The 15,000-nt window shown below is 39.4% G+C and overlaps 1 protein-coding gene across 1 annotated transcript in view; it reads right to left on the bottom strand.

Annotated features, from left to right (window-relative positions):
• LOC144964703 (uncharacterized) overlaps nucleotides 1–15,000 on the bottom strand; it is a gene marked incomplete in the record, with an annotated part of 278,871 nt that overhangs the window by 169,274 nt on the left and 94,597 nt on the right. The window contains 2 exon segments of the mRNA XM_078899236.1: nucleotides 7,209–7,325; nucleotides 14,341–14,474. Coding sequence (XP_078755362.1) covers nucleotides 7,209–7,325; nucleotides 14,341–14,474 — 251 coding nt within the window.

Genomic DNA, 15,000 nt, shown 5'->3' with positions numbered 1-15,000 from the left:
TCATTCTATCTATTGATGATGTGCGTTTATCCAAAATATCTCACTCACATTTCGCCAGGATTTTACGTACCAACACACAAAACTATGTGTAATCTTAAACGTTTTTATAGTCTGATAATTACAATTTTGTGAGAACTACTAATAAAAACGGCTGGCTTAAAACAATAACAATATAAAAGAGAGCGGAATGACGTCAATTTCGTTCTATCTAATTTAAAAAAACGACAACACAAATTTATTGGTGGGCGAGGGAGAGAAGGAACATTAAAGGAAGTCGGCCGAACATTGCCCATAAATAGAAGGCGCCAGACAACAACAGCAACAATAATGCTAACATATTATTTGTAATTTGATGTAAATTTAACGTTCCTAATTTATCGTCGGGGCAAACACAGACTAAGTGGGTGGATTGGTTGGGCTCCAAGCGCTTTTTATTGATTTCACAATCAATGACGATGTCCGTCCGTTTAACTAGACCTCTAGTTAACTGTCGTACTCAGTAAAGACACGTATTCAAACATTTGGCCAGAAAACTCGTCCTTCAAATACCGATCGATCTAAATGGCCTCGCGAGGTCCCAGGTTTGAGAGGGTTTGTTGTTTTTTTCCTCCAAGATGAGAGTCATTTCAATCGATCGACACTCGAAGGACGAGTTTTCTAGCCACATTTTTAAAAACGTGTTTATTCTAGAGCAACCCGACAGTTAACTGGTAAAAATTAAAAATACTGTTAAAACAGTTCTGATCATACTCCCCCCCCCCCCCCCCCCCCCAAAAAAAAAAAACACACACACACACACACACACACACACACACACATACAAACAACAGAGAGAGAGAGAGAGAGAGAGAGAGAGAGAGAGAGAGAGAGAGAGAGAGAGAGAGAGAGAGAGAGAGAGAGAGATGTGAATATCAAAGTTCAAAATTATCCGGGTTTATTTTCGGAAATGCACCATTATTATCACACCTCTCCCATTGGAAATCCCTATCATTTCTTAGTAAATACGTAATCGTTGAATAATGCTATGAAAGCGTTGAATAAAAGTTTTATTCAAAACTTGCAGAATACTTGCTCACAGTTTGTTGGTGTGAAATAAGGTGTTAAAGACAAAAAGATTGGCAATCATAAATAAACTTTTGGTGCGCATGAATACAAATTAAACGTTTTTTGAGTCAAATTGTCATTCAAGCAAAAAAACAAAACAAAAAAACAAAACAAAAAAACACACACATTATGGCGAATCGAAGTAATACTATTAGACCATAGAATTGGTCACGAAATATCTAAGAATCTTACTTGGATGGGAGGAATAAACGTATTCTTTCATCTCTTTGCATTTATTAAACTCGTCATTTCTTTTTTAGCAAGCTCGTAGTGTTATTCGGCACGATAAAAATAACTCGTTTAATTAATACAAAGAAATTAAAGAATCGGACAATATCCAGAAGTTCTTTCAAATTAATTTATTAATAATATTACGGTTACAACTGAACTGCCATACAATGACAACCCCCCCCCCCCCCCCCCCCTCTCCCTATTCCAAGATTGTCAATTGTCTCAAATTTGAAATTAGGAAAATGAAAGCAGTCGTGATCCAAAGTTTTCTTTAAAGGGGCCCCCCCCCCCCCCCCCTCCATTGTAGGGTGAAGTTGGGGAATTCCACACCCACATTCATTATATTTAGCTCTTCGCAGGAGGAATGCAAAATGATCCGAAGCAGCCACTTTTACTACTGTTGAATTCTGAAAATTTTTCAAGTTTTTATGAGCCCGTTGTGCAACACTCATGGTTTTCAAATATGGCAAATTGTCGTTAAATTTTCTTTCAACTTTGAAGCTCAAGCTAGAAATGCTTAATGATCCGTCGGATAAGTAAAATTTACCCCCAAACCTGTTCTAAATGCCTTAAGTAAGATGCTGTGCCTATTTTAGATTCATAAATGTCAGGGAAATTCCACACCCTACATGTTTCGAATTTCTCGTGTCTTATTTTGTGAAAATATTTAATCAAAATCCTATGTCAATGGTTTTATATTATAAAGAGAGGCCCCAGCTATCATTTCAAGTGCTAGCTCCAACACTTTTCAACATATATACAAATGATCAGCCTGAGTTCCCAAATATCCGCCGATTCATATATGCTGATGACCTATGCCTCGCAACACAGGATGTGTCCTTCCAACCAATCGAGAGCAGACTGACAAATGCCCTAGACACCCTTACAAAGTACTACACTAAAAACTCGCTGAACGCCAACCCAGGGAAAACACAAGTGTGTGCATTTCACCTCAACAACCACCAAGCCGACAAAAAACTTAACATCAAGTGGAATGGCCAGACATTAGAGTACAACTACCACCCAGTGTACCTCGGAGTGACGCTTGATCGGACTCTGTCCTTCAGAGAACACGTGAGGAAGACCAAGGCAAAAGTGTCCACGCGTAATGCCCTCCTTGGAAAGCTGGCAAACATGAACTGGGGAACTGACCCTAAAACTCTAAGGACCACAGCATTGGCCCTCAGCTACTCAACTGCGGAGTACTGCTCAGCTGTATGGGCCCGATCATGCCATGCCTCCAAGCTAGACCCCGAGCTCAACAACGCCTGCCGGATCATAACGGGCCAGCTGAGAGCAACACCATTACCACTGGTCTACCGTGCAGCAGGAATAGCCCCACCACACATCCGGAGGGAAGCTCATGCCCAAATACAAAAATACAAACAGGAAATGGACCAGAGACACCCCCTTCATGACCACAATTGCCCCAAAAGCAGGCTCAAATCAAGAAAAAGCTTCCTCACAGTAGAGAGCCTTCACCCAGACCACTCAGCATTCTTCCGCCTGGACAAATGGGTAGAATGGGACAAGACAGCAAACGATGCCCTCCAGCCCCCAACAGAAAAGCTCCCAGCAGGCACAGACCTCAAAAGAAAAGAATGGGTGGCGCTGAACAGAGCTAGAGCAAAGGTGGGAAACACCGCCACCAACCTCTTTAAATGGAAAATCTCACCGGGCACTGAATGCCCATGCGGTCACCCCAGACAGACCATGGACCACATCCTGTCCGAATGCTCGCTGGGACCTCACTGCACCAATGCTGACCTGAGGGAATGCAACCAGACTGCCCGGGACTGGCTGACTCACTGGCGCGACAAGATATGATGATGAATAGTTATATCCTTATCCATGTTTTTTTTTTTAATTTATATTGGGGAAATTCCATACTAAGAGGGTGTGGAATTGCCCTAACATAGTTTACTATTGTTTTTCTTAGAAAAGCACATCATCCAAAAGTCTTGGAAGTGTGTAGCCTATTAATACTGTTTTAATAATAAGCATTATTGTGGGCCTACACTTATGTATGCCCATGCTTAAGAGCTGGATCAGAAGGGATTTCTGTTCATGTTTTTCTCCTTTTTCTATAGAGATTGACTAATCATGGCGATGAATTACAATAAAAGACGGTGTCGTATAACCATGCAGATAATAATATATGGTGAAAGCGTTCGATCTCGTCTCATCTGGAGGGATGGGCTGCAAATGCGCTGCCAAATTATACAACCTAAACTGGGGAACAGTCCGTGACCATGTCAAGAAACGCTACAGCAGAAAGGGAGAAGATACTTATTGCTTACTCAAATCGCTAGACTGCACCCGGGAACGATCTCCGTCCCTTTGATTGTGAATCGAGTGCTCTAGCACCAGAGCTATCAGGACCCCCGCCTTGGCCTATTGGTCTCATGTCATACAGTCGACAAAGATTTTTGTTGTGTTCATTTCAGACGTTAATTATTGTTCCTGATTGTTTCATTCTCGTTTTTGCATGCTTGTCATGATGGGTGTGGAATTACCCTAAAATGGCGAATATGCGAGTAAAGAGAAGATTTGAAATTTATGAAGTGTTTAAGATCACATAAAAGTCTCGTCCTAGACAAAACGCAACAGACCCCACTGAGAGGAATACAATCAAATGTTTACGAATCATATGATCATAATAAAATGTATAACAGTACATAACAGATGATCTACAAGGAAAATTATATCTTCTCCCAAAACTATAACTTTACATTCGACTGTTTCCCTCCAAGCCAATGATTCCGGCCAGGGCAAGGACAGACCAAGCAATCTCATTCCAAGACAACGACTGAAAGCAAGTTGGAAAAGAAATATAGGGGGATACAAGACACAGTAAGTGACTCCCTGTCCACTATGGGAGGACAAAAGACTCCACTCAGAGCATCATTTTTAGGATAGTGCCAGATTATGTTAACAAAGGCCACAAATTATGTACTCGCGCTTTCTCGGTGAAAACGGTAAAATATGATGTCATGTTATGGTACAATCGATCCCGGCATGTGAAGGGTTAAGAAAGAAGAAATATCAAAGGTGAAAGGTTGGAACGAAAGGACAGGAAAATCTCTCTGAGCCAGGCGCTCTCTCATTGATTAATAATCGAGAAAGAAACGGTTTTGTGTATTAATCTTGTGTCGTGATGAGCTATTCGAATGCTCTGTGAAGAGAGGAGAGGCTGTGAGCATTATGTGACAAACTGAGAAATGGAGAAAGATGGAGGAAGAGAAATAGGTGGTGAGGGGTAGATGATGAGGGATAGGGGTAAAAGGCATCTAAAATGGATTTGTTATTCAACACTAATCCGTCATGTATTTTTAAGTCAGGAAAGGGGTTACAACCACACACATGTGCGCGCGGGCACACAAATACACACAACCACACACACAACCACACATACACACACACCTTGTGAATTGTGTAGCGGTTAACGATCTTCCTTTTTTTACATAATTTATGTTGATCTCCACTTATTTTTTGTTTTAACCGAGCATTGTAACTATAACGTTGTTTGTTTGCTTGTTTTTAAATCAGTTCTTTGGTATCATTTTTAATTTATTGTTTTGTATTCAAAATACTTCACAATTAGCCGATTACTGCTTTAAAATTGTTCTTTTTATCTATTTTAAAAAGTTATTTTGTTCTCTTGTGTTGGTGGTAGGAAGAGGTGGGGGGGGGGGGGGGGGGGGAGGGGGGGGGGGGGGGGTTCTAAATTTGCACATATTTATTTACAAAAAAATAAATAAATAAATTACACAAAGAAAAAAGCATTTATTCTTTTCTTCCCCTTATTTTAGGTTTCGCACTTTTAAAAGTACACTTCCGTTCTCTCGCGAGAAATTAGTATGACCAGCTGGGACTTATTTTTTTAGGCCTTTGGCTCCGGATTTTGGTTGCTTTGACCGCCCCCGCCCCCCCTTCTCTCTCTCTCTCTCTCTCTCTCTCTCTCTCTCTCTCTCTCTCTCTCTCTCTCTCTCTCTCTCTCTCTCTCTCTCTCTCTCTCTCTCTCTCTCTCTCTCTCTCTGCGCGTGTGTGTGTCTGCCTGTGTGTGTGTGTGTGTGTGCGTTGTTGTTTTTTCGTTTATATTTTTCCCACATAAGCCAGCATTACCCGAAGGTCAAAACCTTACATAATTTTATATAAAAGAGTAGATAGTTTTATTCGCTTCCGGATCTTATTATTCACTTTTTTTGGTTTGGTTTGTTGTTGTTGTTTTGTTGTTTTTTTTTTTTTTTTTGTTTTTTATTTGTTTGTTCACAGACACAGTTGTTTATTCGGGATCTATGTCTGTTTTGCTTTGATTTTGCTTTGTTTATAAAAAAAATATTTATTTAAAAATATAATAATTCAAATAATATGACAAAGACTTAAGCTCAGAAAATGTATTCCCACCCAACCCACTCCTTCTTTCTTGTACCTTCTTTTTTCTTCTCCCTGAAACGATACTTGCCGGTCCCCTTTGCTTATGTGACGTGTGTGTTTTGCAACCGAGTTATCGGGTCTCCCGTTCCCTAAGGCATCCCAATTATACAGAACTCTATACAACCCGACGGTCAATGCTTACCTCTCAACAAGCGCTGATCGACTACAATCTGACGAGTCTTACCAGTGTCACCAAGACAGCAACTACAGCGATCCAACTCGGAAATCAATGTGGCCACACGACCCACGACCTCACTCAATGAACTTGTATTGAATTCACAACACGGTTACCGCCGTCTTGGTGAAATCACTCATTAAGGTAATCAATTACTGCGTGGCTCAGCGGTACGGTCTTTGCTTCGTACCCAAAAGGTACCGAGTTCGACTACCTGGCTCGTTGTGTGGCCTTGAGCAAGTCACCTCGCCCTAGCTCACTTTGTGGCGCTGCACTGCGGCTGACACCTGGGTTATTCCAGTCTTCTCTTGGAATAGACCCTAAAGACAATTTTCCCCTTGGGGATGAATAAAGGGAATTTCATTATTTATTATTATTATTTATCATAACCAGGGAAATCATGGGACTCGCTATCATTTGAAAGAAACTGATTCTCGCCGTTGTAGGGTTAACCTGCCAAAATGTTTCCATTTTCTTATTTGTCAGGTTTTTATTTATCATAGTTTTTTTTTTCTTTTTTGCCTTTTCTATCGCCCCCCCCCCCCCCCCCCCCCCTCCCCCATCCTTTCCCTATAAAAAAAATCCCTGTGCTCCTTTTCTTTTCTTTTTTTTTTTTTTCTCCCTTTTGTTATCTTTTTATTTTTATGGCAAAATTTTAATTCCAGTCTTCTTGAATGTGTTGCCGCTTCAACTCCTAACAATGTATTAGTTTGAAAGAAATCTGTCAAATTATCTGCGATTTGATTCCGGATCGAATTTCCCTGGGAAAAACACAAAGGTTGACGATGACTGGATCAACTCTAGTGTACAAAGAGGGTAACGAATTTCTTGGGAGTTGATTTGATCACTTGTTAACGTTGTGGGAAATGTAGGTTTTAGCATGTAGGTGTTGGTGGTGGTGGTTGGTGGTGGTAATGATAGTAGTAGTATTGGTGTTGTTGTCGTCGCCGTCGATATTGTTTTTATTGTTGTTGTTACTATTGTTGTTGTTCTAGGTGGTGGTGGTGGTGGTGGTGGTGGTGGTGATGATGATGATGATGATGATGATGATGATGATGATGATGATGACGATGATGATGATGATGACGATGATGATGATGACGATGACGATGATGATGATGATGATGATGATGATGATGATGATGATGATGATGATGATGATGATGATTTGATGATGATGATGATGACGATGATAATGAGAATGATGATGGTGGTCGTCGTAGTCGTCGTGGTAAAGGTGGTGTTGGTTATGATTACAAACCTGTAGATTGTTGTAGATTGAGGTTAGGCCAGTCCGAGTTACAGTTGGAAACAGGAGTAAACCCTCGCTGTACCTTGATCATCTCCTCCGTCTCTCTCAGAAAGTCAATCTCGTTCTCTGGTTGGGAAGGAAACATAAATATATAAAATAGACAAATAAACAAACAAAATAAATTAACAAATTAATCACTCGCCAAACATCCCTTTCATTCATTCCCCGGTGAAAATATTTTACAGGGTCTTTTTTTTTAAAGAGTAGCCGCAGTGCCGCGCCGCAAAGAGACATGGGGCGAGGGGTTTTGCTCAAGGTAACACAGCGTGGTGGGGTAATTGAAATTGGTATCTTCTGGGTGACGAGATGGCCCCTAAATAAATAAATATGTGCAGTTAGATGGAGCATTTTCATAGATTTACCTCAAACAACGCGCTTCATAATGCTACATTTGTTCCTTCAGCAAGCCATCCTTCCTTCTACCTCCCTGATCCCCTGCCTACCGACCTACTACCTACTTATCTAGCTAATTATCTAGCCATCTATCTATCTATCTATCTATCTATCTATCTATCTATCTATCTATCTATCTATCTATCTATCTATCTATCTATCTATATGTCTGTCTATCTGTCTAACAGTCCTTGCCTCTGTCTCCTTGCCTTCATCACTTCCAGTCCTTTCTCATTAACCACATTCTCTTAGTCCCCCCCCCCCCTCCAACCCCCCAACTTCCCCACTCCAAATTCCTCTAACCTTTATTTCATGTTACGACAAGAACCAGCCACTTCATCACAACCTCAATCTAAAGGAAGGTGTTTACAGAGTCTCTCAAAATATTCGACAAATTCAATCATGTTTGAATTTAGATTCAATTTTCAATCTCGCTCCACAAATTTATAAGGAAACGCCAGTGGTCCCCAGGGGAGACGGGAGCCGGTTAGGGGGTGGGGGGGGGGGGGGGGGGGGGCGGTGATGGAACGACAATCAATCAAGGCGTTAAATAGAATTAAATGTTCCAAGAATCAATATTGAATAGGAGGTAGCGGACCTGTCAACCTGTAGCGTCAGAAATACATTATTTGGTGGTTGGGGAGGGGGGGGGGAGGGAGGGGGGGGGGGGGGGGAAGGAGGGGAGACTTTGACGATCTAAATCTTTCACTAAAAATTCTTCAAAGAAGATGCGAATTTGCAGAAATATGACAGTATTAAGTTTTAAACCTCACAAGGAAAAACTTCTCTAATTTGTCGTAAAAAGCATACCTTTTTTAAGATATCGGGGGTGGGGGAGGGGTTCCAGATACAGTCGATAGTGAACTCGATTTAAGCGCAAAGGGACAGAGACCGATTCCGGGTGAAGTCGAGATATAGACTGACTCCCCCCCCCCCCTCTCCCCCACCGTCAACACAGCAGTGACTGGGTCGCTGGATCTGTTAGATCTAACGGAAAGTGCGTTGCAATAGACTGGCGTCCTATCGAAAGGGAAGCAAGCAATTGCTATTGTCTGTTTCACGGTATAGAAACTGGGATAAACAGCGATCAATAGGTATGATGGTTCTGAAGGACTACTTTTTATAAAAACATCGAGTTTCAGATAAATTGCCAGATGGTAATTTTATTGAATACAAACGAAAAATAAAATAAAATAAATCTCTGGTTATAAACACTGACGAAGATTATTTGTTTTACAAAAAAAAAAATAATAATAAAATAAAAATAAAAACGAAAGGGAAGAAATGCTGCTGACACATTAAATTATTTTAGTCTTTAAAATCTTCAAACATAATCAAGAATAAGTTATCTCTGAACGGAAAAGTATACATCCACAATCACCTATGTGTTTTTTAATTAATGCGAGAGGAAGTGTAAGGGACAGAGGAAATCCTGAGAGAATTTTTTTTTTTTTAAATTTCGGAGACAAAAAAAAAATGAAAGCTCTGTGTTGGTTCCCCAGGACCCCGGAACGCGTACAGGTCAATCAATGACGACACTAGATGACCAACCCTGCAGGATGTCCCATTACGTCCCCTGTGCACGGTGTAGATCAGGATTTATCATCACCATATTATTATTTCAGTCAGCTCAATGATAAATGACGTTTAAACTAAAATTCTACATTTTAAATTGAAATTACATCACTAAAATAATGGAAAGGGCCACTACAATATATGGCTACACTCTTTTAAAAAAATAAAATAAAAAAATATATAAAGCTCAATTTTTTATTATTTTTTTTTTTTTTTTAATTTGGCGAGAAAACTCGTACTTCAAATATCGATCGAATAAAATGACTCTCAACTTTAATCAATCGATATTTAAAGAATGGATTTTCTGGCCAAAATTTAAAATTACGGGGTTTGTTTTGTTTTGTTTCAGAGAAAGAAGGTAGAGATATCAAGCAATGATATGGTTTTTCTCAACAAACAGAAACTGAGAAAAGAACTGGCTCTTTTCGCCAGATGGCTCTGAAAAACTACGATCGCTATTTTACTTTTAGCTTTTTAAGTTCTCTCATCTTTGCAATACATAGAATAGTGACCAATCCAAAGGGTTTCCAGTCTGTAAATGAATAATCGCCACAAAAACCAAAAAAAAAAAAAAAATAAAGGAAGAAACTTGCGACGACTTTGAAAGATTACTACTACAACAAACTCAACCTTTACCTGAACGTATTCTTTTTAACGACTCCATGCGATATAAACCATGAATTCATATCAAGAAATAGATCCAAACACGGTCGCACATAGGAATCAATGAATGACACTTGAGAGAATGTTCACTTTGAAATATTTCCTATTCAAGTCAGGTCAACTGATTTCTCAACTCACTTCTGCTTTTGATTATCACTACAACCATTTTAAAGATGATTATTTGTTTGGGTTTTTTCCCCCTACTAAATCATTCTTTTCAAATCATCTTAATTCTTTAATTTGTCTTAAACGAGTTTACACAAGAACACAATCAGTATTCACTAGTCTGGTAAACCGAACACAATAATTAGATTTATATCACATCGTTGCAATGGGGAATATTTTTCTTTGATTCGAGAGTATCTATAGCACAACAATAAGAAATATGGGACTTGTAAATTATATAAATGTAAAGTTGACATAAACTTCAATGTCTTCTCTAACACTATGATAACATTTTTTGACAATGGAGACCTTGGTTGGCCCATTTCGAATAAATAAATCGTAAATGTCCCAGCACCTCGCCTTGGCTGGTAACTACACAATAAAGGGGGAATCAAAAGCTACAAAGCATGACGGGAACTTGTCATCCTTATAGTTATATAAATTATGTAATGGGAGCTAAATAACCCTTTACGCGGCTAAATTGATTTTCTTTTCCATTACTTCTTTCCTACACAAACAAAACACTTTTCACTTCATGCTGGTTAAAAAGGCGTTTACTTCAAAATACTCCACGGTAATTTGGGGGTAAAAAAAGCATCTCTTAAAATTTTGGACAGAAAAATCGTCCTTCAAATCGATAAAAACGACTTGTCAAAAACTCCAAAACCTGGGTGTCAGACACATTCCTACACACACAAAAAGCTAAACATACCAACACAAACGCACACGCACACAAACACACACACGCACACCCACACACTAAACACACGTACACATACTCGTACATACACAACAGCCCCTCCCTCCATTGACGCACACCCATAAACAAAACAAAAAAACACAAAAGGACAAGATCTTATTACAAACGTCAAACTTACAAAAGGAATGAGCTGTAAATGCGACAACTAAAATATCTTAAGCCAAATCGTACATCCGCACCCCATAAACTCCAAGCAATATTCTACTAAACGACGGTACAGTGACAAAAAGCCATTTGTCAACCATTCCGTCAATTTGATATGTTTTTTCATAAACATTGTTCTTATTTAATTCCATTTAAGGGATAACCGGAATGACCCAAGCGTTTGCCGCAGCACAGCGCCACAGAGTTAGGACGAGATGACTTGCTCAATGCCACACACAATGCGGCCGGTAGTCGAACTCGGTACCTTTCTGTTACGAAGCAAAGACCATACCGTTGAGTTAAGCTACCTATATACGTATTATGTCGGGATGGACTAAATGTACCATTATAGAACATAAAGTTTAAAGTAAATAAGATCAGAGTAATGGAATTTAGATTTTAAAAGTTTAAGAAACAAAAATCCACTCTCCTCTAATGGAGACATTATTTCAAACTCAAATTTTATAAATTTAGCCAACAAGTCTATTTTAAGCATTGAGTTGATGCCAACATAAAACCGTTTTGAAATGAATGGTCACATTTTTATTTTGGCCAGCAAGTATTTACTCCGAGCCAATCCATTAATTAGGATGACCCCCCCCCCCCCCCCCCCCCCCCCAGCTTAACAATAAATACTTGTCGAATTCTCAATCCTGAGACTTCAACGTGTGGCTCCGTGGTTCAGTGACTCAGCGGTAAGGTGTCTCGTGACCGTGCATTGAAAAACTCCCGTCCCGACAATGTGTCCTTGTGTAAGGCACTTAGCGCAGATTACCCCACTCGATTCAGGTGTGAATGAGTACCCCGCTATGGGTAGTCAGGGGATATTGTAAGAGTGTTAGCATAATAAAGGGCGCATAAGAGGCGACTGGCACTGCATGAAATGGAAATACAGTTCCATATAGCCTGATGGGGGGATAAATAAAACATTGTGAAGCGCACTGAGAATGATAAATCCGTGGGATTGCTCTGTATAAATGTTCATATTTAATTTTATTTATTTATTTAAATAAAGCAATGGAGTCCTCAAAGTCTCTATTTTTAAAGACTTTTTGACAAGTCGGGATCATCTTATTCGATCGAGGAGAATTAACAGGGAGGGAATGGAGGTAAAACCTTGAGAAAATAAGTGAGCGACATCAGCCGTCAGTCCCTTGATTGGAACCCCAAGGGATACCAAAGGTTGGTTGGACGTCCTAAGCAGACATGGAGAGGCTTACTAATTCGTGGAATTGAAAGTTGCAAACCTCACCTGCTGGTAGACTACCAAGAAGACAACCAAGGACAGAAATAGATAGATAGATAGATAGATAGATAGATAGATAGATAGATAGATAGATAGATAGATAGATAGATAGATAGATAGATAGATAGATAGATAGATAGATAGATAGATAGATAGACATCTCTGTCTATCTGTCTATCTATATATCTGTTTCTGGTAGATAGATAGACTAAGAGATGGGTTGGTAGATAAATAGATAGATAGATAGATAGATAGATAGATAGATAGATAGATAGATAGATAGATAGATAGATAGATAGATAGATAGGCAGATAGACATCTCTGTCTATCTGTCTATCTTTATATCTGTTTCTGGTAGATAGATAGACAAATAGATAGGTTGGTAGATAGATAGATTGAAGACAACGAGGGACAGAAACAGATGGCAGAATACTCCTGAGGGCCTTATGTTCCACAAGGATTGACGAATAACATTACAGTCGAAAGTCATATTATTATTATCGATGTATCATTTGACGTAAAAGCTTTCATGTCAAAGTGTATATCGTAATGTTTTGTAGGATAACGGCTGAATAACCACATCAATTGAAATGGATGGATGAGCACACACCTAGTTATAACAGTATGGTTATAAAATGGCTACGGTATTCCAACACACTTTGTTATGTCATTCAGCGAATACCTTTGGTGTCATGTGCAAATTGATATGAAAACTAAACATGAAAGAAAATGAACTTAACCAGTGAAGTGTCGCACTCTGTAAAACACGTATTTAAACATTTGGCCAGGAAACTCGTCCTTCAAGTATCGATCGATTTAAATGACCCTCATCTTGGTAAAAATAAAACCCTCCCAAACCCGGGAGTTCAAGAAGTCCCAGGTTTGAGGCTTTTGCTAAGATGACGGGGTATTTAAATTGATCGATACTAGAAGGTCGAGTTTTCTGGCTAAATTTTTAAGTACGCATTTTTTCCAGAATAGGGCAGTTAACTGGTTAAAAGGAATCAATGCGAGACTCGGGATTGTGGTTGTGATATAACGACAGATAAGATAGTTTCAAAACAAAGGTGAAATAAGGAATATTATCCGCTTCGCCAGTCAAGATTGTTTACTTCAAGGACATCCTTTTACAGCGTTTCATACGTGACTCTCGTATTTCAATAAATTATGTAAAGGGGTGGGGCGGAATTGGATGGTTGGTTAAGATATTGCATTTCCATGCAGCGGACCCGGGTTCCAGTCCAAGGTTTATTTGTTTGTTTTGTTTTATTTTTTGTTTGCTTGTTTGTCGGTGTTTTTTTTTCGGGGGAGGGGGTAATTTATTATTTGTTTGCTTTTGTGTGTTATTGTTTTTTGTTTGTTTTGTTTTTGTTTTGTTTTTTGTTGTTTTGTTTTTTTGTTTGCTTATTTGTGTGTATTGGGGGGGGGGGGGGGGGATGTTGGGTTTGTTTTTTTGGGGGTTTTTTGATCTTATTATTTTCAGTGTGCAATAAACTTAGCCCTTATTGCTAACTTTTCACCGCTGCACTGCGGCCTTTTCTCGAGATAGATCCTTTTTAAAAAAGTTACCCCTCGGAATAAATAAAGGATTTTTTTTTTTTTTGGTCTGTGTGCTCGTGGAGTTGACAGCCCAAGGAGTTTTGTCGCGTCTTGTAACAAATCAATAGGTGATCAGCGTGGATGATAAAATGGCAAAATTCTGACGCATCAGGTCTTAGTCCTAGGGTAAGGCAATAACACGGGAGACCCCATTCGACCCTGCTATGAATGAGTACCTTTCAATAGGGTAAAACAGATTTTTTAAGTGCTAATACAAGAATCAAGAAGACGCCTAACCTGACACTTGTACTGTATGGAATGGAATTTCGCACCCCGTGAGGCTTGCTGAAGGAGTATATGAAGCATAGGAAAGAGCAATCAACACGGCAAATTATCTGTAGGAACACACTCTTTGATTGTTCGTATTTATACAATTTCAGATATCATTGATTTCCCTCCGCCTGCGACAAAATAATATTAAAAACAAATACTATAGCAAACATTAGAACTAGGATACCCATTGTCGATATGATTAAAGAAAAACAGACAGCGGTTGGTAAGGAAAAACATCAATATCTTAATCTAAATGAACCTACCAACAGTTCTGTCCAGATTGGGCGAATCAAGGAAAGAGGTCAAGGACAAACTGCCGTCGCCAAGGTTACGAAGAATGGCACTTCCGATCTCCAGGACTTCCGGCTGTGAGTTCCCCATCCCGTGCGTGTTGTATCTGAAGACAGAGGGGGAAAAGGAAGGTATGATTGTGAATAAGTTTGCGCATTAAAAATAAATTATAACGAATTTTCCCACGTTTGATCGCAAGCAAAATGATAAATTAGGGAGCAAACACTGGTGTAAAATAAGGACCTGGAAAGTGTTGTGTAACAATGCCAGATGATTTTATTTCTTCGTGTTTTTCTCTCAGCTTTGTCCGGCACTGTTTTAAACACACTTTTTCAGATTTATTGCAAGAAAATAACTTTTTTCAAAATACCAACTTTACTTATCATTGCATTACTACATTGCCCAGGTGATACAATATGTACTAAATTGATGAATTCTCTCCATTGTTCAGTCCATGTCCGGTACCTGTCTCTTTTGAAGGGTTAGACCACCTGAGCTCTCGAGACCATTGCAGGGCAATATCACCCCCCACCCCCCATCCCCCCCCCCACCCCCACCCCCCTCCCCCACCCCCGATTGTTAATGCATAACTAAAAAAATGAATCAACGATTTTATTTGTCACAGTTAAGTG

This window comes from Berghia stephanieae, chromosome 2 (assembly GCF_034508935.2).
Source record: "Berghia stephanieae isolate SIO BIC M18660-M18661 chromosome 2, UCSD_Bste_1.3, whole genome shotgun sequence".
NCBI lineage: Eukaryota > Metazoa > Mollusca > Gastropoda > Nudibranchia > Aeolidiidae > Berghia > Berghia stephanieae.
The sequence above is the reverse complement of the archived record's forward strand: the minus strand, read 5'-3'. Positions and strand labels throughout refer to the sequence as shown.